Raw genomic sequence first — 24,664 nt, forward strand, 5'->3', positions numbered from 1 at the left:
CCTGTTCTCCTTTGGATCCATCTCTCTCCTCTCACTCATCGAACCTCCAACCACCCTTTGCACTCAAGCTCTGCATCCTCACCCCTGTCCCAGCTCGACGGCCATTTTATGATTTCATATTCCCTACCCACCCTCCTTGATTCAACGTATTTGCTCAGGCAGTTTCATTTTTCACCACCTTCCTCCTTGACCCTATCCCCATCTTTCACCCTCTTGATTTTTATGCCAAACCATTCCCACCTTCCCCTAGTTTTTCAGCCAGTCCCAGTCCCTTACCTGCTGTGTTTCCCTCTGCAGCTCCTAGGCTTGATAGTCTTTCCTAGCCAATTCCAATCTCCATCCTTAAAAGTCCAGTCCAGTGTTGCATCATCCTCACTCCAGCTCTGGCTAGCCTGCCACCCAGTTTCTGGCTGCGGCTGCTATACAGTTACAACTTCTCCTGGAAATTAAAGTAAAATGTCAGTACAAAATGCTCACAAGTTTTTAAACTACCTTCCTCTTAAGATGTATTTTGGCACAATGAAAATGTTTGTAATCTTAAGTTTGTATTAACAGTATGTTTTGGTGCAGATTTAAATGTATTCCTAAATAATTACCTACATAAAATACAAAAATACACTATTTCCAGTGTTTTTACTGGGAAGTTACTAGGGGTAGGAATCATTGGCACTTAGGAAGGAAAGCAGGTGTCATTTAAAACCTTAAAATGATTTACAATAATTTTGTCTCTGTGTAAAACATTTTCTATTATTATTTGCTGTGAAGTTTTCTATGTCATGAATTTGTATGCAACAGGATTTACAGCATTGTAATAGCAGCCATTGTAATGCTCAGTTGTTTGATATGCTGGATTGCCTATTACACCGCACAGTGCACATATCTATCGTTTGTATTATTTATACTCTCCATCAATAAATAGGTAAAAAATACACTGGCCAAAACTAGCAGTCGTATAGTACACTAATCTTTAGAGACCGGCACCTACTGGAAATACAGGTAAGAAGTTGCATAATAGTAGTAGACACAGCTTTTTCTTCTCTTTCATCTATTTTCATTGGTCTTTTAGTCACGTATTTTGCCTTTTGCAGTTCTCTAAAATACTTCACATATATTAGACATTATGGCCCCGCTGTTTAAAGAAAACTCTTAAACACATGTTTACTTTTAAGCACCTCTCAAGCTCCATGGACTTCAATGGAATTACATATTCTTAAATTTACACACATGCTGAAGTGTCTCCCTTGAAGACTGATCCCTAAGGAAAGTCCTCCTGTTTAAATAATAAGGAAAGAGTACGTGTGCCACGTGAAAAAAGTCTTTATTTCCTGTGTGCTTTAGGAAAGCTTAAAAGAGACAGATACTTTAAAATGCAAAATTATCAGTCCTGTCAAAGGTACTTCTTTTCACACTTTGAGCATCACATATGTGCAGCGGATTCAGAACAATCTATTTTGCAGACAAACTGCATTTTTTCTAATGTCTCATAACCCAAGAGCAGTAAATCTGTTTTGGATTTTTTTTTCCTCCAAGCTTTTTTTTTTCACCTTTTTTTTTTTTAAATTTACATTGTTTCAATGAAAAGTTTTCCCCAAAAGGAATTTCAAGGACAAAGTTCTGAAAGAGTGAAAATAAGCCTACAATAGCTCAGAGATTCAGGATTCCTGGATTTTGCTTCTCTTTTTGGATTACCGCTAATTTTTAGGAGGCTTGATGAGTTTGACTAAGCCTCCACCTTTGTGGTTCCCCTCTTGCAAAGACTTACCAAGCGCTTAGTTTCACTGGTACATCCTTGCTTTTATATATGGACTCCTGGCTCTAATTCCCTATGTATCATCCAGGATTCTCTTATTGTAATCTCATTTGCACTGCCTATTATTAACATACATGCATTGCTAGAAGTCATCTCTCATCCTTCTAATGAGGTCCTACAGAACATGAAAGAGTAAATAACATTACATAAAATAGCACTAATTCTTTCTTTTCCATCATCTAGTGAGTTTCTACATAAAAAACCTGTAAGAGCACCCTATAATGACATACCAAAGCTCCACTCCTATTCCTATCTTGTTTGGTTATTTGTTTCATTTCTAATAGCCTTTTAAATATGCTTAATATTTTAATACTGGTTTTATATATTAAAAAAAAAAAATCAAGTCCACTGCCTTTTAAAGGCTGGAAGTTAAAAAAATATCTTTAATTGCCTGATACACAGCTAAGAACAGTTCCAGGTACATAATATGCATTGTAGCTGTAACGAAAGTCTCAGTTTTTTCTTATCAGCTTTGAAGGGCTTGTGTACAACAGTTCATTTTCTTAAGGTGGAAACAGGACTTGAAATATTACACCAAAGCCAGCAGTCTTCCTATTATACTGACACTATAAAAATCCTAAACAGAAACATACGTAGCTTTTTAAACAGCCATACTCTATTTTATATTATGTTTTCATTTCGCATGACTTGTGTGCCTAATATTGGATAATTATATTCTCATTTGTTTCAATGTATGGGATGATAAAGGACAAAACCAATAAAAATAGCACTACATGCCAATAAAAATAGCGCTACGTGTTTACACAGTCACAGACTTCCCTTTGTCAAGAGCACTTCGGCTTCTTACTGACTTCTCTAAGCTTATGCCTTTTCTTCTTCCATTTCTCAGGGCGGTATTACGCTATTTTTCTTAAACAGATACTATCAGTTTGGAGTGCACTAAAGGGTTAACTGAAACAGAAAGTGAGTCCTAGCACCAGATAGGGAATAGGGTACAACAGATAATTGTGAGGTTATTGTACACCCTTGCCAAAGACTAGAAATTATACGATACGACAAGGAGTATCTGTGATTTTTAGAAAAAATATAATCAAATGTCATAATGTATTTCAGAGATATGCTGTGAAATTTAATTACAAAAATATGTCTAAGGCATTGGGTGAAAGGACTGGTGGACAAGAGAAGGAGGATTTTATTCTCTGTAGTGGTAATACAAGATTTTAAAATTTACTGTACCTGCTTGAGTTAGTTTGCATTGACAGACACATTTCAAGTGGGCTTTTGCAAGATCTTCTGCAGCATAGGGAAGAGCAACTGTTCTGGGAAATATTTCTTCCTAAAGTTACAGTATGATAAAATTATTAAACTCATTTTAGCTCTCCTGGTTCTTCACACATGACTAAGTTATCATAACAACTGTTTCCATCTTTTTGAAACATTATATTGTACTGTGGAAGGAACTGGATAGCCCGTGGGCTTCATCCTAATGGAGACTACTGTAAAATCTTTTATTTCCTAGTACTTCTGTGTCAATAGATTCATTAAAGCTGCCAAAGAGAAACAACCAGCACAAGCTCTCATTGGTTCCCAAATAAGATCCCTACTACTACAGTGATTTACTCGGAGCTCCTTTTGTAGAAGAACTTCAGCAAGTTGATTTGCCTCAAGACTCACACACGCGGGAAAATAAACCCCTGCAGGCTTGCTTTAGGGAGGGGGGAAAAAAAAGGCTCACTGTTTTCCACCACCCATTAAGCCCACATTGGCCTCATTTTACAGCGCTGTTTTTGTAAAGGATGTCTTTTTATGCACAGATGCAGTATCTAGCCCATGCTGACACTGCCTTGAAAGGCTCTGTGAGCTACTGTATTTGACAGAACTAAAAGACTAGTATTATTTATTTCATTTCTTTGCTCGGTGGGGTAATCTCATGAGATACAAATCTCTTCTTCATGAAGGCCCTGGGGATAGCAGTCAGAGTGAAACTCAGCCATTCTTCAGTACAATGCAAACACCACAGACCACAGTACTCAGGCTCCAACAGCAACCAGCAGACCAAAATATCAGGTACGATGCCCAATATCGTAATTTATTTGGTACAATATTCTGTAGACTGGTTACTTTCAAACCAAGTAAAAGCACAAGAGTAAGACTGTCTTGGAATGGCACTGATGCTTCACAGGCCTCATTTGTGAAAGTCAGCTGAGGAACGGTCTCAGAAATGAAAATGTTATTCTGAGGTCTGACCCGAACACAGTTGCGAAGTTTTCTACCATATCCCACCTTTCTTAACAAGTATTCCCAAATCTCAAAACCCACTTTCTGAAGAACTAGCCTCCTGAGAGCAGAAAAGGGAAAGAGAAGATGGGGTGGCAGACAGTGTATTTTAAAGTGATAGCAAAGACCATTAAGTAAGTTATTTTCAGTCTTACGAGACTAAAGAGTTTTGGGTTTTTTTTTTCAAGAAATGAAAGCTTCCTATTTTCCCAACATTCTTTGTAAGTCACACACTCTGTAGACTATACGTTAATGTACTACATTTTTAGATCATTTTTCTTCACTTCTCCTCCTCCTGTTCTCAAGTTTGCATCTCATAAGGCATCTCAATGTGAAAACTGCAGTTGCTATTACGAATAGTGCTTAATATTAGTGTTGCTCATTAGTTTCCTAATGCTTAGGAACTTACGTAACAAAATTCACATTCAAGCCTTCTAAAGAATAACTAATTTGCCCTGACTAGTCAGTTTTGAGTATCTACAATCCCAGCTGAGAATAAAAGGATTCACAGCTATTTACCATTTCTGAAAACCAGGCCTAATACACCTTTGACTACATACCCTGATGTGGGCACCCCAATTAGAGGCTATTTTTTAAAAAATCCTTTAAAAATGCCTGTATACCTGCTTTCATGTCATGTCGAAGACGGTGTTAGAGCCAGAACTATAAGTTCCTGGCTCACAAACACGCTCTGACCACACATCTCTTGTGATAAGAGAAGAGAGCTGGTAGTGAGGGTGCAAAGGAATGATGTGGCAATAGGTAGCCCCTTGTGATCAAACAGTGCCTGCCAAGCCTCGCTCTCTCTGCCAGTACTGCAAAGCCATTTCCATGGGGCCCAGCTGCTCTAAAGGAGTCCGGTGATCCTTGGTGTACGAGAAGAATTTGTCAGGCAGCACCAGTTCTTCATATATGATTTGTATGTCTTAGTTGCTGATAAAATTCCCTCTTCAGTTTTACAGCGAGTCTTGGGAGCTTTAGCAAAAGCCCCAAATCCCTGCACATAGGCAATAACATCAAAATCTTATCTTTTGTTTTTGAATTCTAAAGAAAGTCAGGCATTTGTGCTTGCAGAGAGAAGCTTGATCCCTCAGCAGCTCAAAACCGACCAAAGCAAACAAACAAGCAGTAGAAAGTTAATGAGAATGCGCAAATTCACCATGTGCTAATATTGCATGATTCTGGCAGATCTTATGTTCTGTGGGGACTCACAACAATTTTTGTATGCTAAGTCCTGGGCACTACTACTTAAAGTGTACGAGTGATGTTAAAATATAAGCCACAATCTATGCAACTGAAGTGGAGAACATCACTTGGGTTTAACAATGGACTGCGGAGCACAGATCTCAAGACAGAGGCAGAGAAGAAACCACTTGAAACCTCAGCAACAAAGAACTACAGGAGAGGTTGCCAGCCTGTTTCCCCTGGGCTACACGGTTTTCAAGCACAGGTCCCATGCTGGCACTCTGTCCCACATCCAACAGAGGGGCTGCGCTTATGGAGGATAAATCCCCACTGCAAGAGGGAGTAATTTATCAGATGCTACTGAAGTTGACATTACACACTTCATTACATCTTGAAGTTACACCCTTCAGCCTAGCCCTGACCCACAATGGAGAGCTAGCATTCCTGGCAGCCACTGTCATTTCCCACCTGCAAAAAGCACACAGTGACCTTCTCCCTTGGTTCACTGAAGAACGAGCTGGCTCTCTGGCAGTCCTAAATTTTGGTATGTGGCTCAAAGGGCCAGGAAGATTGGTCATGCCACATCTGCAATATTTAAGATTCTTGGTTATGAGAACCACAAGATCACTTACAGAGCCTTTACAAGTAAAGGGCTGCCCACACAAACCATGCAGTGAACACACTGTGGTGTGCCATGCCCAGTTCCGCAGACGTGAGACACAGTTCGAGTGGCATGAAGGCTTCTCCTGACAAACTGTTCCTGTAACTTCCTGCTACAGAAAAACAATAAGGAGAAAAAAAAAAACAACCATCATCAACAAGATTTTCCAACTGTGACTTTCACACACTGGCAAGACCTCTTTGTAGCCCTGCTTTGAGAAACAAGCAATCTGACATATTCTGACACCAACATCACTTCTAGGCCAGAGCCCAAGTCAGACAGGAACACGAATGGAACAAATGCACAGCTGTATCATTGTCATGTTGCTAATATTCAAATATAACCATGTGAGGACATGATTTTTCCAGGCCTCACATACATATGACTTAAGAAAGATCCTCAAGGGGCATAGTACGCTGTGTTACAAATTCCTCGTAGATGACACATAATTACCTCTATTTTGGAAAGGATTAGAAGAAACACTGGAGGGGAGTCCAAAATACACCAGTGACATTCCTTAAACACCATACTAACAATTTAATTTCAATTGCACGGGTGCGAAAAGATGTTGTGTAAACAAAATGGCAAACTACTCCGATGCCGAGCCAACAAGAAGCTATGCACATCTGTAATGTTATACAGTCAGCGTTCTCCAACTTGAACTTACTGCATAAAACAAAAAAAAATCCATTTTTCCCTAAAAATGATTTGTATGGTTTCTTTTAAAGAGAAACAAATAAAACCCTGCATCCATTATTATTCATTTGTAGGTCCTCTTTAAGCTAGCAGAACATTCTCTACACAAGGAGATAAATATTGCTATTACAAGAATGTTGCCTGAGTATAAGTGGGGCTTATAATGGTCCAGTCAAAAGGAAGCCACATCAAACTCAGCACCCAAAGAATGAGGCCTCTCTACACCACCGACTGGATCCTTCACTTAAGACATTTCTCCCTCAAGCCAATGCAGCTTTGAAAATTTACACTCCCCGAGGTTCTGACTCATAACATTTTATCAAGGGACGAACAAATCAGTGACACGATCTGCTTTAAACAGGATTTATGAACACCCATGATGTTCCATGCCCAGTGTAACCACGTGTTATCTCTGCTGAACGTAATTCAAAATGAGGGTTTACCTGCTTGAGGCACTCTGCCTTAAATTTCTGTCTTTTTAGACCTATCCTATCTGCTCTCCCCTTTGTTGCTGTCCTCCTTTTCTCCTTTAGTTTCCTTGTAGAATCTCCCCAGGTAAACCGAAAGCAAACAGATGTGGGTGGGGTAATGTAATTTGGGAGCTCCTCCCAACTACTGGAAATGCAACTTCAGCTTTAGCAAGGAATATTTCCAAATCAACTTTCATCTCAGTTGAAAAACAAATGAGGATACCTGATTTTTTTTTTTTTTCCTTCAGCTGATCATTTCAAGAAGAGTATAGCTTACTAGGATAATTTACTTTGGTCTAGGAGCTTCAAATTGTTTCAAACAGTGCCACAATTGGATGAAAAGCTCACATTGCAAGGGCGTGCAACGTTCACTCTCCCCTGTTTCTTAAAAACTTCAAGGCATAGGGGTCTGACAGATAATAGAGATCTACCACGTACATAATACACATCTCATACCCTATTCTCACCCTTAGCTTTGGATTTTTGCAAAGTTGCCAAACATTCAGATGCCAATTAAGAAACTAGAATCCAGTCCTTACACAGAGATTAAGTAATTCAGCACAGTGTCTCTGCAAGCTATAATTAAAAGCAGTTAGCTTCATTACAGGGAGAGCAAAAGTAAAGAGGCAGAGCCCTATTTTTGGTATTGTTTTCCTATAAAACATACTGTACACTACAACTAACCGATTCACCGCTCTCCAGCTGTATTCAGTTAAAATTAATCAGAACAAACCAAATCTAAGCATTAAGGCTAGCAGATCAGAGGAAACACAAGGTTAAGGAAATCCTAGAATCTGAAGTATTAACTTCTACAATATTACCTGGATGTCTAATTAGCCAATTCATTTCAAAGTATTGCTGCCAAATTTAAAATTATTATTAACAGCACTAACAAGGCCGACTGTGCTGATGATACTTATGGCCAAACAAAAAGGGACCTTAGTTTCTCAGGTTCATTGTGTATATATGCACAGAGCAGTACATGTTCCTTCCCTGAAAGGACTCCCAGTTTAAACATCCTTGCATAGAATGGAGACAAAGATATTAAACACAACAAAGGGACTAACGTGAGGGCAAAACCAGTTTTCCAGCTATTTAAAAATCTTGATTATGTCCAAGTATCTGCACTCCTACCAACTGTGGGCTAGAAGAAGAATAAAACAGTTATTCACCACAGACTTGTTAGGAGATTGATATCTAGGCATTCACTGTGAGACAGTAAGTATATTTAACAGGAGCTATTGTATTAATACAAGGGTAATATAAGTAACCTCACATTTGTATTTCTCCCCACTGCTGCTCCCAACCCAGTATCAGGTAACATAACACACTGTCTCTACCCATTGCACTGGTGACACAGAAACTGAAGCAGATGACTATTGACATTTGGCAGGAAGCTGCACTTGCAAATATCAACTTAGATTCATTTACGGTTAATTACATTTTTGTCAAACAGTATGATGTCATAGTATCTGAAGTAAAAAATGTTCCCTCATGTCCTACGGTATCTTAATTATTGTCCTAAGAACATGCACACAAGGGTTTCTTTTCATCCTGTCCTGATCCTCTGTGCAAAAAATCATATGAAAGCGTGTAACACATTTAAGTCTTGCAAATACATTATCTGCAACTTACACTTTGGGATACCACTGAAATGTAAAAGAAAATATATCCAGATGAGCCAGTCTCCATATATATGATAGTACATTACTGACTGTCTAGCAGACGGAAAACCCACTCTTGAAAGACATGTTTTCAAATTCTTGAAGTGACTTCAGTGGACAAAATTTGCCTTTGTTAATATCTCTGCACACTTAGAATATTCTAAAAGGAAACATACACATTTGTTTCATATTTTAAGTGATATCTTTCATCCCTTCTCTTGCCTATGTCTAGGAACATCTTTAGAAGTGAGAAACACTGAATTCTTATCAGAGCGACTTTTGACCCATCCTTTGTTAAGCTGGGTACCTTGTGAACAACTGTTTTTGTGTTCTTCATTCCCACAGGCATCTTTCATGTGCAGATTAGAAGTCAAGGGCCAATGAGTACCTCACACCTTCTCTCAGTACAGAGTCTTGCATAATGTGATCTTGGTCTTGACAGACCGTTATTAAGCACTGTAAAGCACTGCTACTACTATTAAAATGGAATATACTGGAGGAAACAATAAGGATGAATGAATGAATAGCAGCATTATGACGGTTACACATCTGACGGTTCCAGATAGAGATATTGCAAAAACTCTGTTCCATGTTAAATCAAGTAATAGATTTTAAGCAGAAAATAGGCTAGTCTAACACACTGCATATTACAGGCCACAGAACCACACCCAGTAACTCAGGCATCACACATATGGGTATGAAATAAGAAAAGGATGGGTAGTCTCATCTCTTAAATTATGTCAAGATAGGAGGAAGTTTTACATTCTAGTCTTGGTCCTTCCACTGACTTGAGAAAGTAGTATAATCAGTTTGCCTGAGTGTCACTATTTAAAAAGTCGGAGTACTTACTTATCCCACAAGGATACTGTGAGGTTTAATGAATTATGTCTGTAAAATCCTTTCTAAATGAGAAGTGGCAAGCATGATTTATTAACTAAGTCTAAAACACCACTGCAGGATCAGAGACTGATCATTGTTTTATCAAGAGAATAACATTTCTAATAAAATACATTTCAAATGGGAAATTATAACAACAACCTTTTTGACTGACTTAGACGTTTTTGTGAGGAGCAAGGCAATAGACTTTTGAGAGAGACTTTTTTGTGAGGAGCAAGGCAATAGACTTTTGAGAGTTCTAGGAATAGAAGTGTAATCAAAAACAAAAGATACAGGAACTCTCACCCACTGACACTAATGTGGCACTAGCTAAATGGCATTGCATAAATCATGAGAACGGGGACTACGTACCTAGCACTGCTGTAGGACCAAGCTGAAAGAAAACTACTCCTCTACCTATTAGATGTCACTTGCTTATAGTCGGACTACGTGCAAGGATCTGTGCAAGTCACCTAGGTATAGCCACCCAGAACCAAGTGTGGCATTAGTAGCCCAAAACTACCTGTAAGGTGGCAATGTATGACCTACAAAGGGCCTGACTTATGTCAGTATGACTCTACTGCTGTCAGCTCTCATGCTCACAGGTGTATCACAGCTACAGCATCTAAGGGCAGAATCCAGGTGTCAGTTACGAATGACAGCTGTTGTTGACACACACCTCCTCTCGGGGTGCAGGGGGGCCTCTTTTTTGTTCCTCTTTTCCCTATGATGACAGCTGTGTTAGCTAAGGTACTCCTTGCAGGGAAATTATAATTCAGTCGGTGCTCACTAGGGCCAGGAATTCATCAGCACAGATAGAAGAGTAGCCCAAAACATTAAGAAAAGACGTGGATCAAACAACCTGTGAATTACACTGATTCAGCACTTCTACTGGACAGTCCTGTGGCCCAGCTCTTTCCTGGACAACTCCACCTATTCGGCCTGTACTGGCAAGCTCCACACCCTCAGCACCAATAGCCGAAGTTTCAGAGGAGGAAATGAATCATGCTCTCGGAATGCAACTGAAATCCCACAGATCTAAGAAAATACTTATTCATCTGCATATGTATACGTGCATACCTCATATATTGCCAATTACATTTCAATCAGATACCGCATATGAATAAAAATACCCCAAATCTCGTGGAATTTAACATTAGGTGGCATTCCAAATATATGTCACGTGATTATAAATGAAACAAGCAGTACCATGTGACTTAAAATACGTCGACTGAATTTGGGCCCAATCCAACACAAAATAACCACAGTTTTTCCAGGCTACACAGACATCAGGTTTGAATGGTTGCTGCTGCGGCAGCATGACACATAATTTGGAAATACCAACTTGTTATAGAAAGACAGTAAGGGATTGTCTAGACTGGGTCAAAATGCTTTGCAAAAACGTTTTAGCTAAAATTAATTTAGTCTAAGAAAGAGTGGGCGAAGTTTGATTTGTGAGTTGGCCAAGACAAGTCCATGGGGAGATCCCCTTAATTAAATTATTACTAAGTTGTTTGCGTTTGCAGGTGAAGTCCCCACTTCTGGGTCACGTCACCTCTCTGCCTCGTTGTTTCCCAGCTTCCTCCTTTTTCCAACACATTGACTTAAGACTGCCAGGCATGAGAGCTACCTACACAGGCCTGGCCAAACAGCACGGCTCGTCTGCAAGCAAAAAGGGTGGGATAGCCACAGCACCAAACTTTCTGGAACAGTCAAGCAGCTCAGACACAAGCTCAGGCATCTTTTTAAAGCAGTGTCGATGCTTAAGGCCTGAATTCAGCCACAGGCTCTGACACAGGCGCCTATCTCACTTGCTAACAGGGGGTTTTCAGTGTGCCAGGTGCCCCCCTGGCAGGGGAGCCCCCCTCGGGTGGGGGCACAGCTGAAGTGGGCCGATTACGCCATGAGCAAGTCCTTGTCCGTGCTGCTACTAAACAAAAAGGCATTGCAGGAAACGTCGTTATTTGGAAATAAGGTGACAGGTGTATTGTGCTGCATATCCCAGGGCAGCCCAACCACATCTTTGCTAGTCTTTGCAACAGCTCCCACCAGAGACAGCTGGTAGTGACCTACCTTCAAATGTCCTCTAGCTGGATGGTTATGTTGAAGACACGGAGATTTGAAGCCACCAAAGAATGCAGTAGTTACATCATCTGGATCATCATCATGCCCCTGTATGTGTCCTTTCCTGGAGAGGTAGAGGTGTGTACTTTCTTCTAACCACTTCTTCAGTCTTCTGCTTACGGTTAGTTACTGCATGTCATGAAGAGCTGAGTGTGGCCTCCTCCTCCAGCTCAACTTTCACCCTGATTTAAAAACATTTTATGTGGCTATGTAACCAAATCTAGCCCAAATATCAGAGTCCGGGGCCCCTCCCTGTCCATATGCTAAAATGCATGTAGCAGGACAAAGAAGCCATAGGGACAAGAGTCCATCATCCTGCAAGTTCTTACATGAAATTTGCACCATATTTTATCGGGCAATTAACAGCTGCACACTTTCATTACATTTCTTCCGCTTGCAGTGCTTCGCAATGGCAGCACTGCCCCTTCGCAGCTGCCTGGGGTGGTATGAGTATTTCCATCTATGATTCTCATGCTGCTGCTCCCACCACTACTAAAAAGGCAGAGCAGACGAGCACGTTTGGAGCCATGGTCCATTTTGCCTGCTGTTACATCCTCCCAGAGTCGACGTGACAGATTGTAAAAAGCCTTTACAACCTGGTAGGCTGCACATAGCGGCCTGAATTAGAAAACGATTCGTGTAGAAAAAGTAAAGCACAGAAACTGCTTCCCAGGATGGCTTCTGGTATCACTTACAGCGGGAGATGGGGCGTTTCTCGAGCAGCACACTCCAGACAAATGGCGCGCAGGGCCATATCCTAAAACAAGACAGAAGGACACCGTGCGTAAGACACTACGGTATGATTGGATCTATTCCCTCCTAGGCAAGGGTGCCATGCTCCAGTGTTTTCATTCGCAAAGACTCGACCACTAAAATTACCTGGATTCTCATTTAACCTTACAGGTCTAAGAAGGATAAATTGGGTCCCTTAAAAGGACTGAAACGTCAAGACTGACCCCAACGTTTAAAATATAAGAAATACAGGTTGCTTGACACCTTTCAGGCATAAGAACGGTAAATTTGGGCCCTAAAAGGACTGAAACGGCAGACTGACTCCAAAGTATCAGGAATACGGGTTGCCTTAAGTCCAGCTTGACCCTCCAGCACTTCAAGAAAAAAAAAAAAAAACCAAAACAAAACACAAAAAAACCCAGACACCCAGCAACCAGGACATCTTTTACAACTCCCATTAAAGAAAAAAATCAAAAAAACCAGTTAACAGCGACGAGCAGCCCACTCAAACCACCCGAGGAGAGAGGCAGAGCCCTCCCACACGCACCGCCAAACCTCAGGCAGCCCCGGAGAAGGGCCGGGAGCCGCCGGGCGGGAGCGGGGCCCAGGCGGGGAGGGCCGCTGAGGGAGGCCAGCCTCCCTCAGCGGCCCTCCCCGCCTGGGCCCCGCTCCCGCCCGGCCATGATCGGTTGGCGTCACCTAACGGCGCCGCTGTCGTCACAGGCGGCCGTTGGCGGCGCCGGCGAGCAATGGCGTTGCTGGTGCGGGATCCTTTGGCTTCGCGGGCGCGGCCCTTGCCGCTGCCTCCCGGCGGCGGCTCCGTGCGGGGCCTCCTCCGCCATCGCGCTCGGGCGCTGGTGAGTGAAAGGCGGTGGCGGTAATGGCGGTTGGGGGGAACCGTTGGCGGTTGGGGGGAAGCGGCGTCCCCTCAGGCGTCCTCTCAGGGCTCGGGAGAGGAGTGGGTGAGGGCGCTGGGCTCCCGGTAGCGGTACCGGCACCGGTACCGGTACCGGCAGCGGCTCGCAGGCCGCATGTCTGCCCTCGCCCTTTCCCCGCTCGCCGTGAGGCCTAGCTCTCCGGCCTCGCCGTGGTGGCGAGGCGGCTGCCGCGCTGCTGCTCGTTGCTGTCGCGTAGCTGAGCAGGCGGGTTTGCTTTAAAAGTGTCCTGTAGCCTCTGATATACACTTATATCCGTGGAAGATACCAATCTTAAATTCTTTACAACCCCCCCCAAAACGTGGGGTTTGTTTGTTTGGGTTTTTTAATACAGAGCGTTTGAACGCTGGGTGTAAATTTTCCTGTAGCGCGGCTTTTCCCCGTTCATGTTGACGTGCTGATTTAGACTGTGTTAATTCTTCGGTAAACGGGAATTAAAACAAGTGCCATAGAGAATGTTTATGCTTTTAAGATCATCTGATTTTTGCTTCCTCTCTGTTCCTGTATAGGAAGGAAGGAAACATTACTCCTTAATGATTTATTTTGTCAGAATGTTTCATTTTCAGTCAATCATATGATTCAATTTTGTGTGTTTAGAATATTCCTGAAGAAAGTTTGTATGTGAAGTGTAACGGACGACTGGTTAGTGATGAAGATGTACTGCAGAATGGAGCTGTTTATAGTCTGGAACCAAGACTTTGTGGTGGAAAAGGAGGTTTGTTGCTTAACTGCTTCTTATTGATTAGATTCTTAGGTTAAAAAACTTTTATTTTACCGTAGTCTATACTGATAGCAGCAGGCCTAATCTGTTAGCACATCTCTTTTAATGTGGATGACTGTGGTATACTGTCTGTGGGCTGAAACCAAAGTCTACGTACAAAGCTGAGAATTTACCGGGGAAGCTGCAGTTCAGCTAACAGCTTTGCTGGCATAGCTCTTCTTCACACCCCTGGTCAGCTTAGCTCTACTAGTATAAATCTGTAACATGCGTCAGAGTGACTTCAGAGTTGAAATTGTGTTTAAAAGCACCTGGCTTCTTAGACTCCTAAGTTCATCCGTGTCACTTAGGACAAATATGCCAGGTACAAATAGTCTGTGATTTGATTATGTTATATGACCTAATTGATTTTGTCTTCTTTTACTTGAAAAAATATTTAAATGCCAAGATCCCAGTAGCCTAAGAACTAAAGAATTCAATCTAAACCAGACTCCTTATGTTGACAAAGTATTTTGACTGTGTTACAGAAGATACATAATAATCATGCAAAGCAATGTAGCCACTGACGATAGGGGCATTCCCTAAAATGGAACGTGATGGGTGAAGCTGGTTTAGCAGAGTACCTGAGTCTAACTGGAGTTTGCTTTTTTAATCCAGTTCTCAGAATTTTCCAGCTACTGAGTTAAAATGCTGAATAATTGTGCAGCCTTGCATCAGGCTGCAGCTCAGCTTACTTTGCCTTCTTCATAGTTTTAGGCAGAACTGGAAATAAGTGTCATTGCTATAGCTTATGAGCTATTGTGGGTTTTTTAAGCGCCCTAAAAGTGGCGCGTATGGTGTAAGTTCACAATATAGGATGCTTCTGCCTCACCTATTGTCCACCAGCTTCAGTTATCCTGGGATGACACAGGATACGCATTCTGCGATTCACTCTGTGTTACTGATGTGCCATTGGGGTCAGTTTAAAATTGTTCTTTAACAATTTTGTCTGATTTCTGAAGCATTCCTTTTGTTTTGACTTTATAACCTAAAACAGGCAAACACACACAGGTCAGAACTACTAAGACTTACTGTATGATCTCAAGGGGTTACAGATCATGCCGGCTTAGAAGAGAACAGAGCGTTTTATTATCAGACCTAATTCAGTACCCGTGACCTCTGCTGAATACATTGGTTTTGATTATGGGGAGCATGCCTGGCTAGGTGTAGCAGCTAGGTCCGCATTCTTCAGAATGTAAAATTCAATAGCATGTTTCATGTGCTACAGAAATTCTCCTTGCCAGTGGCAGCAATTGGTTTTGCTGGCTGAACACAATGCTTTTTCTGCCTCGTGATACAGTAGGTTGTCTGGATTGGTTTGTAACAGTCCTTAAAGGTACTTTGGGGCGCTAAAAGGTATAGATTTTTTCAACTTCTAGTTAAAAAAACAGTGCTTGGCACTCTCAAATTGCTTGAAGGATTATATTAATATTAATCGACATTGTGTTTCTTTGAGGTACTTAAACCAGCGTCTTTCTCCATTAGTAATTAGTAATTAGTGGCTGAGGAGTGTATAGAAATCTATTTTGGGGAGCTGTCCAGCATAACATTGCACATCATGGTCATCTTGATGAAGCAGCTAAGGCTATCTCCTAAAAAAGGGGTGGTTTTTTGTTGGATTTTTGAAGGCAGACTTAAGTTTGGTGGGGGCTTAAGAGGTAGGTATATCCTGGCTAAATTAGAAAGGACCCACAGTGTTATCTTGAGACAAAAAAGGTTGCAAACCATTTTGGTTTGCAGATCAAACCCAAGTGGTCCAGAAATAGGCTTTCATGTTAGAAGTGCTGCACAGGTTCTAGTAAATCTGGAGTCCATCTGCTGTCATATCAGGAGTACAAAAACGAGGTGAGTGGTAAACGCTGGATACCTTTTTTTCACTTTGTGTTTCAGCATTTCACCCAGTGACAGTTCTCCAACATGTCGCAACTTTCAACTTACCCTTTATTTCAGTTGCATTGAGGGAGAGGGAAGTGTTGAATACAGTGTATTCAATTTTCCATGATTAATTCTTTTGTTGTGTACTAGCTCATCTCTGTTTTTCTGTTTAGCTAATTCTTTATTACTTTTTTCTCAGGGTTTGGATCCATGTTGCGAGCACTTGGTGCTCAGATTGAAAAGACAACAAATAGAGAGGCTTGCCGAGATCTCAGTGGAAGGAGACTTCGAGATGTCAATCACGAAAAAGCGTAAGGCATTTTCTTAGATGCTAGAACTAGAAAATAAAGTGACCATGTAGTTCATGGTTAACAAAAACGTTCAAATGGCAGGCTGTTGTAGCAATGAAATTTTATTTTGAATACTAAAAAGAGGAAAAGTGAAATCTTAAGCACAGACAGACTGGAAGCCAATAGGATTCTTCTGACTACAATTATATTACTGCAAAATAGAGGTGATTGTACTGCAGCCTGCGGTTGAGAGACTGTTCTGCACCTCTTGGTTTTCTCATCTGGAATTCTCGCAGTTCTGTTCTCTGAAGCTGCAGGACCGTGATACTGGGGATATGTGACCTTACTGCTGTTTCTGGCTTCCAAAATAAACTTTACTCTCCTCTCTGTAGCAGAATCTCTGTATATTCCTTCAGTAATTCCCCTGGGTGTTGTTAGTTGTCTTTTCCCATTGTCTCCCATCCTAGCAGGTGGTAGAAGCATTCAGTAATTGCAAAGCAACAAACTGATATTACATTAAATGTTGGAAATGCTCTCATTTTCATGGTTCTGTCACCTGCAGGATGGCTGAATGGGTGAAGCAGCAAGCAGAGCGGGAAGCAGAAAAAGAGCAAAGGCGCTTGGAAAGGCTGCAGCGGAAACTTGCGGAGCCAAAGCACTATTTCACAAATCCGGACTACCAGCAGCAGTGTCATGAAATGGCTGAGCGACTAGAAGATTCAGTCCTTAAAGGTATTGCAGTTTAACCTCACTTTCTCCCTCAAAAAATAAAGCAAACTAAAAAAAACCCCTACAGCCTCACTCCAGTATGAAAATGAAAAAAAAAATAAAATTGCTGTCGATAACTCTTTCAATTGACTGAAATTCTGAATTCCAGTAAAATTTGTTGGAATGTATTTTTCCTTTTTGTCTACTGCTTCTCTTAAATTGCATTGAACAGCTTAACACGGATACTTCACACAGATGCTTCATCTTGCTGTGCTATAGTGTCATCTCGTAATAAAAGCAAAATTCTGTGAAGGTAGTGTAACTAGAAATTTAATCAAACTACAAAATACCTTGTCTCATTTACTGTTCTTTGTAGTTATTTTATTTATCCATGGATTGTTCCCTTGTTGGCAAGTGAAACTTGAGGCTGAATGGGGTGTAGAACCCAAGAGTTCAGTTCAGGGATCCAATTTTAATTGACTCTGTGCCTCAGTAAAGGCACCCTGTCATGTAGGAAAGCTTTTTCTACTACTGAGTTAATTTTGAAGCTTTGAGTCTACATGAATGTGCACCAATAGTGATTATTTTCAGTTAGTGTTTTAAATTGCATCTGAAATTAAAAGATATGTAGAATTTACAACATATATGAATTGTGTACTGATGAAGTAGACTTTTACCTTTATTTTGAAGGATTGCAGGCTACTTCAAGCAAAATGGTGTCACCAGAAAGTGGCAGTAGTCGGAAGCGTCCAGGTGAATCTGGAAAGAATGGAACAAAATCTCGAAAAAGAAAATGTTTTTGGTAAGCATTATGCCTTGTTTTTAATACTCAAGTATTAAGCCTTGAACAGGATGAAAGGCTAGGTATGTACAAGTAAGCAACATCTTATGTGAGATGTAGACTTAAATAGGAATAATTAAATTGAACAGATTAAATTGGAGAACTGAAAGTAAATGTTGCTGCGCACATATAATTCTGTCCCACCTGGAGCAGACAAACTTTATTTGCAGAAATAGGCACCCTTCCCCCACTCCCTGCCTTCTAACGTGGTTATATTCTACTACCTCCCATTATCCTTTTTTTCATTAATGAATTAAATTTAAAATGAACTTTAAAAAAAAAGGGGGGGGGGGTGTTTCTTGGCATTTTTCACCTCATGTAACATGAAAGAGAAGCCTTAATGGTTCCAGTGGTGTTTGGAGTAGCAATAGGTAGCACACATTTCTGTATTGGGAATGCTATAAAAGGTACCTGTTTTCGGGGGATATTGGGTCCTGTTCAATATTAGCAGCTCTTCCATTTACTAAACTATCCTATATAGCTGCGGAGTAGTTCACTGCAGCTCTCTGAAATGAGTTTTGGAAAGAGAAAAGTGACAATAAAAATAATTAAAAAAAAAAAAAAATAGATGAATATTCATTAGTAACATACGGATTGTGCCAGGCTGGGATTGGAAGGATTGGATGATCGTGACAGTTCAGATTGTGAGGATGACAGCGAAGATGACTCCCCTCGTACATCTGACGAAAGTTGTCCATCAGGCAGTGGATATAATGAAAACGCTGGAAATTCAAATGAATGTTCAAGCAGCTCTGTGGATTCGGTAGAGGATAGTCCAGCTACCAGTGCAACTGCGAAACCAGTGGAGCAGGCAGAAGGTACTGGAAGAGATCTGCAAGGGGAGGCACACGCAGGTGGGCAAACTGAAAATCCAGCTGATGAAAACAGTAAAATGACAAAGCCCTTGAAGGAAGAGGCCCAAGAAAAGAATGAGGTAACCCAAACTCTGAAAGAAGAGGAACAAAAAAATGTTTCTTCTGAGGCACAGGAAACGAACCAGTTACAGAGCACAGTAAGTATGAAACAGTACAAAATGTGGTATGTCTTTTTCTTCAGCTGCTTTTACTCAACCAGTTTTCTCTTCATGGATCGCAGAAAAGGGGTGGGGATTTGTGTCCTGTGACTTCAGTGTATTAGATGTAAGTGCTTGAATTAGAACCATAGTCTCCCTAACAAGGTAATAGAATCTCCAGAGTGTGATTCGGAGCGCAAAAAATCCTGAGGTTAAAAAGAAAAGCAGATTAAGTGAAGATGCATTGTATGCCTCATGAAAGGGGATGTAACAAGCTAACAGAAACTGCAGCCAAAGAAGGCTCTTGATTGACAGTGTCTCATAGAATCATAGATTCCCCATGGAGAAAGTTGAATTATAGTATGGTAGCATTGTCTTGAGAGATGCTAAGTAGAATGGGTCAAGGAAGAACTTTGTAAGATTAAGATTTTAATAGTGTAGAGTTTCTACTGAGATGCAGTTGCCCTTAACTGTCTAGTATTGTCTTTCCTGAGATCCATGTTTCCCTTTGGGGGTTTTTTGGTTGGTTCTTTTCCTCCTTCTACATAAATAGATACACTCTGGATCCAAAATTCTTTACTGAGGGGAGAAAAGGAAAATCAAACCCTTTTGTAGAATGAAAGACTTACCAATACTTTTTGAGACATTACCAAACACCGTCCAATTCGACTAATCTTATTTATAACATAATTTGACCTTAATGTTTATAATTGATGTCAGTGTTTAAATTAGAAGTCCCCTAAGTAGACGTCCCCTAAGCCAATCAGCTGATCAGTCTTTCTTAGTTTCTATTATAGAAAGACTTGAGTCTAGTTCATAGAGAACCCTAGTAGTCTGGTGCAAACTTCAGCTCTTCATTGACCATTGAAAGTCTGAAAGCAGCAGCTCCTTCACTAGAGAGACAGGATTAGTATAAGTGATGGGCTTCATCTGAACTGCAAAGGATGGTGGAAGAATGGTTTTAAAATTGATCGTCTGGTGTACGCGTGGTGGAAGCAGGTCTGTGCTGTTGCCATACCATTATCTCTGCTGGCAATCTGGGTTAGTGCCACAGCCCTCAGCCAGACCAGGAGCAGTGCTGACCGTGAGGTTCCTTCGGTGGTGATCAACAGGAATATGGCCGGGATTCTTTTGCTGAAGGGGCTTTGGTCTTTCAGCCAAAAGAGAATATAGCTTTTCCCACTGAATTGATGAAAGCCCGACTAATATTTGGCAGTAAGAGGTGCCAGTACTTGTGCTTCGTTTCCCCTTGCATAATGTTGCTACAAAATTTTTTTGGATGTAATTAATCTAGGCTTAATCTAGCAGTAAAACAAAATGTGGCGCTTTTTTCGGGCTAGGGAGTTGCTTGGATTTTCTGCCTTGTGTCAGCTCAAACAGAAAGTCTACCATCAGTTGCCACTGCCAGTGACTGAATTCTGGTAACTGGAAGTTTAACATGGTTAAACAGAAAAAAGACCAAGGATGTCATCTGATAAATTAGAACTTTGACATCTACTGTACTATTAGAGCTGGCAAATTTTAAACAGGATGTTTACCATTCTTCACTGTTTACCTTTTGCTCAGTATTTGTGAGACTGTCTATTCCTAGAACAGGAAACTCCACCAATGCTGTGGCAGATTGTTATTGCAGGTGGAAATATTTTTTAATAGTCCTTGATGGATTTTTTTTTTTTTTTTTTAAAGTAGGATGAGAATAATGAGGCAACTGGTCAACTGCAGGACAAAGGTTCTAATTCTGGTAGCATTAATTGTATTTGCTGAGTTCATAACGGAGCGGTCTCATTCCTACTGCTGGTATTACTTGTTCTGAAGTCCCTTTGATAACTCCAGCATGATACATACCACAAGACTATGATGTGCTTTAAGTATCGAGTGAAATTGGCTTAGATTTTTGCGTCCTTTTTAGTATGTTAGTGCTTAGTGTGTTAGTAAATTCCAGCATTTGAATTATCCTGTCTTTGTCCATGTTCTTTTGTGGACAAGACCCTGGGCTTGGACTAGGCAATCTATAGAGGTCCCTTTCACCCTCAATTATTCTGCAAATATACTAATTTCCTTTTGAGATGAAATTTTAATCCATTTTCTTGTGGCAGGATGAGATGTGAACTTCAGAACTTGCTCTTTTGTGAATCTTACTAAAAAGAGAGTGCTTTTATGTCTGTTTCTGTAATTACAGTGTAACTGCGTTATAAAAAAACTATTCATCCTCCTTCCTGCTGCTGCTGGGGTCATACTGGTTCTATTCTACATCTGGCTAAAAAGGGGCTGTTAGCTTTGCCATGCCTCTGGAAGCCAAAGTTAAGCTACTGAGCTGCTAGGTGAGATGGTGGGCTGTTGTTTTTAATTCAGTTTTCCTGGGAGTACTTAACTTCCCTGGGGATAAAAAGCATCAACTATTTGTCTCCAGAGGAATAGGATTAAATGCTGCCACTTCTTTATTTTTCTTTTTTGGCATTCCTCTTTGCAAGTAGAATGTGTTAATTCTAGTGGAATAAGTTTAAAAGTTCAGCAGTGTGTATTTCATTTAAAATGACCAGTGCTTCTGTCTTGGGAGGCTGTGTACACTGCAAGCCTAAGCACATCTGCAGCTTGCCTGGAAATGTTAGAGTGAGCCTTTAACTAGCTAGCTGAGGCACTGCGAGGAGTAGGATTGTAGCAGCACAGTTTGACACCAGGTACAAAGCTCACCTGGGCATTCACCCTGCTCTTGGGTGTGTTATCTTTGCTAAGGTTTGCATGTTTTATGACAAGGCTGCTGGCTAGCTTCAGTTTGCTTGTTCATGATGCAGTAATACTTTGCCTGGGTAGCGTAAGTACCACTAATAATGAGAATATCCAGCGTAATACATCTGGAGACATTGCTCAACTTTATTAAGTAATTAGGAGTTTGAGATAATCCTAATTGAAGGTCTTCTGTAAAATGAAGTATTCTGTCTATACCTGTTCCCCCGCCCCCTCCCCCAATCAGGAAGAAAATAAAAATAGTCTGATGGGATGTTTTTCTCTTTGCAGGAGGTGGAACCAATAGACCTACTGGCATTCAACTCTGCTGCTGAAATGGAAGCCCTGGGTTTAGATAAACTGAAGACAGAACTGATGACTTTAGGACTGAAATGTGGAGGCACTTTAAAGGAAAGAGCAGCAAGGCTTTTTTCAGTGAGAGGTCTGTCCAGAGACCAGATTGATCCTGCCTTATTTGCAAAGCCCTCTAAAGGGAAAAAAAAGTGATTTTTTTTTTTTTTTAAACCATCATTTTGTATCGCTGTGCTTTTAAATTTTTCTTACTGTGTTGTCATTCTGTACTGCCAGCATTCTTGGGCATCCCTGGGTAGCCTTTTGTTTCTATTCTTAAGGAAGTTTGATTAATGTAACACAGAGTAAGTTGCTAGATAGCGAGTTAGTTACGTGTTCAATATTAAAGGAGTGAAACTACTATCTTTTGATAAACTTTACAAGTAGTTGTAACAAGTCTCAGTGCAACAGGTAGAACAAACTCACTGTATATGGAAAGAAATAACCTGAATGTTTTCTGGAAAATGGTTGTATGACACTCTCATCACCTATTTTAAGAAAAATAGCCATCTTTTCTTAGCTTTATATTGAATCTCCTTTAGTGTGTATTCCAGTTAGCACAGCTACAACTGTCTAATAAGAAACATTGAACTTATAATCCAGGCTTAAAAGCTAAAGTTTCTGTATATAAAAAGAGCATTTTTATATGGATGAGGTCAGTATAAATAAATACGCTGTGCTGTGAGTTTCTGTGGGATGTCAGATATCAGTATGATATAAATTATTAATGCGTGTAAGTATTTCTTTTAGAAGAAGTTAAATAAGGGTATTTACTTATTTTGCTCTGGAAAAGTATCTGAGTGAGGGAAAAGAGAGAATCGCATCCTTAAGAAATTTAAAAGAATAAAATACACTTGCTGGCTGCTGAAGGATGGTAACATACAGAGTGATCATCTGAAGCTGAATGGGAAGTTAAGGATGGGTTTTAACCTTTTTTTTTTTTTTCTTCAATGGTAAAAGCAATGCAGTTGTCTCCCAAGGACTTCAGTATCTGCAGTGGTGGTGCTTTATCCTAGAGCAGCACCTGTAATCTCAGTGCTGGGAGTTACCCTGTGAGGTGGTAAGGGCACCTTGCTGGAAGGCCACCGTGCTTGCACGACTGTGGGTGCAGCTGCCACTTCTCTGGTTTGAGAGACTTTTTAAAAGTGTTCGGTTCAGTGCCTCAGATTTCTGATTTTACCACCATATGCTGGAGAATACTGTATTTTGATCTGCTTATCAGATTTGCTGGTAGAGACGCTTGTAAAATTAAAAATTATCTCTCGCCTGTTCTGACATCGTACCATCCATTTATCTGTTTTAAAGTTTGGCTTCTAAAGTTTTGAATTGCAATACTGGTAGGAAATGGGCTTCAAATGCTATGAAATGAGTTTACTCGTCTAGTATTTAATGTTTCTGACATAAGCAGTTAGTATCTTCCAGTCAGCTTTGCAATCTTTGACCTCTCTCCTCAGAAGCTGTTTTGTTTAGGCTTGGAAGTTTTGGATGGAGAGAGGGTGTTAAAGCTCAAGGATTTTTTATTGACAAACTCTACAGGCAAGCCGTTAAGAGGCAGCTGCTCCAAAATGCAGCTTAACCTGACAGTTTATCCTTCCCTCACCCACGCGACCTTCCCAGGCACGCTTTGTTATAAAGTGCCGTGGGAAGGCAGGCTCGCTGCCCTGCCAGTTTGTGTCTGTGCCCCCGTGCCCGGTGTGGGCGCGGGGGCCCCGGGAGCCCCACGGCGGCAGGTGTCGCTGCGGGCCCGGGCTGCGGCCCCCTGGCCCCCCCGCCAGCCTTGGCAGCCAGCCAGAAGGCAGTTCTTGTGGTGTACTGCCCCGTTCGCAGGAGACGGGGCTTGACCCTACGGAGGGGAGGGGTGGGAATTGGGAAGTGCGGAATTTATTTCTAATACAGCAGCTGATGTCTAGGCAAGTCAAAAACACTGCGCGTACTATAGGTTTTCTACCCGCAAGATGCATTTGAGACGATTTACCTATTTGTGAGTATATTTGATGTGGTTTTAAATAAAAGTCCTTGGTATCCTTTCAACTGAGTATCCCCAACTTCTAAATTCACGTCCGCAAGATAAGCTTCGTGAGCATCCCAAGGAGTTCTGAAAAGGATGGGCAGGTATTTGCAGTGGTGGTAATTACACTGTCATACACAAACCCAGCACTTGTGGATCTGTTTGACACAGTGTTCTGAAGACATAAATCATGGCATTTGAGGGCTAAACTGTTAAAGCACATCTAAATTGTTCTCTGTTTACCTACATATGGGATCCAAAAGTAATGAATTTAGCATTTTGCAGCTTATCATTAGGATAATCTGGGTTAGATATGAGCAGTGACTGTAATGCAGCAAATGATACAGTAGGTAACAAGATGTTTGGTGGCAGTAAAGCACTTGACGTGCCTGACATTTTAATCTGTAAGGGAGTCCTTGGAAAATTAAAAAAAATGGGGGGAGAGTAGAGAGACTTTAAGACTCTGCAAATCGCATCTCATGGGGGTTGTGACGGGACAAATGGACCCTGGGTAGAGAGGAAATGGTTTTGTTTACTGAATACGTTTCATTAGGGAACTGGAATGGAGGGAGGTCACCTCAACGTAATGAAGTTTTGCTGGCATAAATGTGTCGGCTGGGAGTGTTACGTGGCAGCAGCAGTCCCAGTTGGGTGGCAAGCCGTCGGTGTGCTTACTGCTGCTCTCGTAAAGGCACGTACGGCGTCTG

At 41.1% G+C, this 24,664-nt stretch overlaps 1 protein-coding gene and 1 long non-coding RNA gene across 2 annotated transcripts; one reads left to right on the plus strand and one right to left on the minus strand.

The window, feature by feature from the left end:
- Window positions 1–263: 263 nt before the first annotated feature.
- On the minus strand, window positions 264–12,459 carry LOC142593349 (uncharacterized). The gene is made up of 3 exons (XR_012830963.1): window positions 12,420–12,459; window positions 11,674–11,906; window positions 264–439 (listed from the first exon to the last, which is right to left on the minus strand). It is a non-coding gene; the product is annotated as an uncharacterized LOC142593349 (long non-coding RNA).
- Window positions 12,460–13,205: 746 nt separating this feature from the next.
- Window positions 13,206–23,224, plus strand: SDE2 (spliceosome associated SDE2). Its single transcript, XM_075708499.1, has 7 exons — window positions 13,206–13,313; window positions 13,989–14,106; window positions 16,223–16,334; window positions 16,876–17,045; window positions 17,712–17,823; window positions 18,466–18,874; window positions 21,890–23,224. Exons 1-7 carry the CDS (start codon window positions 13,206–13,208, stop codon window positions 22,103–22,105), a joined length of 1,245 nt encoding a protein of 414 aa, XP_075564614.1. The 3' UTR covers window positions 22,106–23,224.
- Window positions 23,225–24,664: the final 1,440 nt, after the last annotated feature.

This window comes from Pelecanus crispus, chromosome 3 (assembly GCF_030463565.1).
Source record: "Pelecanus crispus isolate bPelCri1 chromosome 3, bPelCri1.pri, whole genome shotgun sequence".
NCBI lineage: Eukaryota > Metazoa > Chordata > Aves > Pelecaniformes > Pelecanidae > Pelecanus > Pelecanus crispus.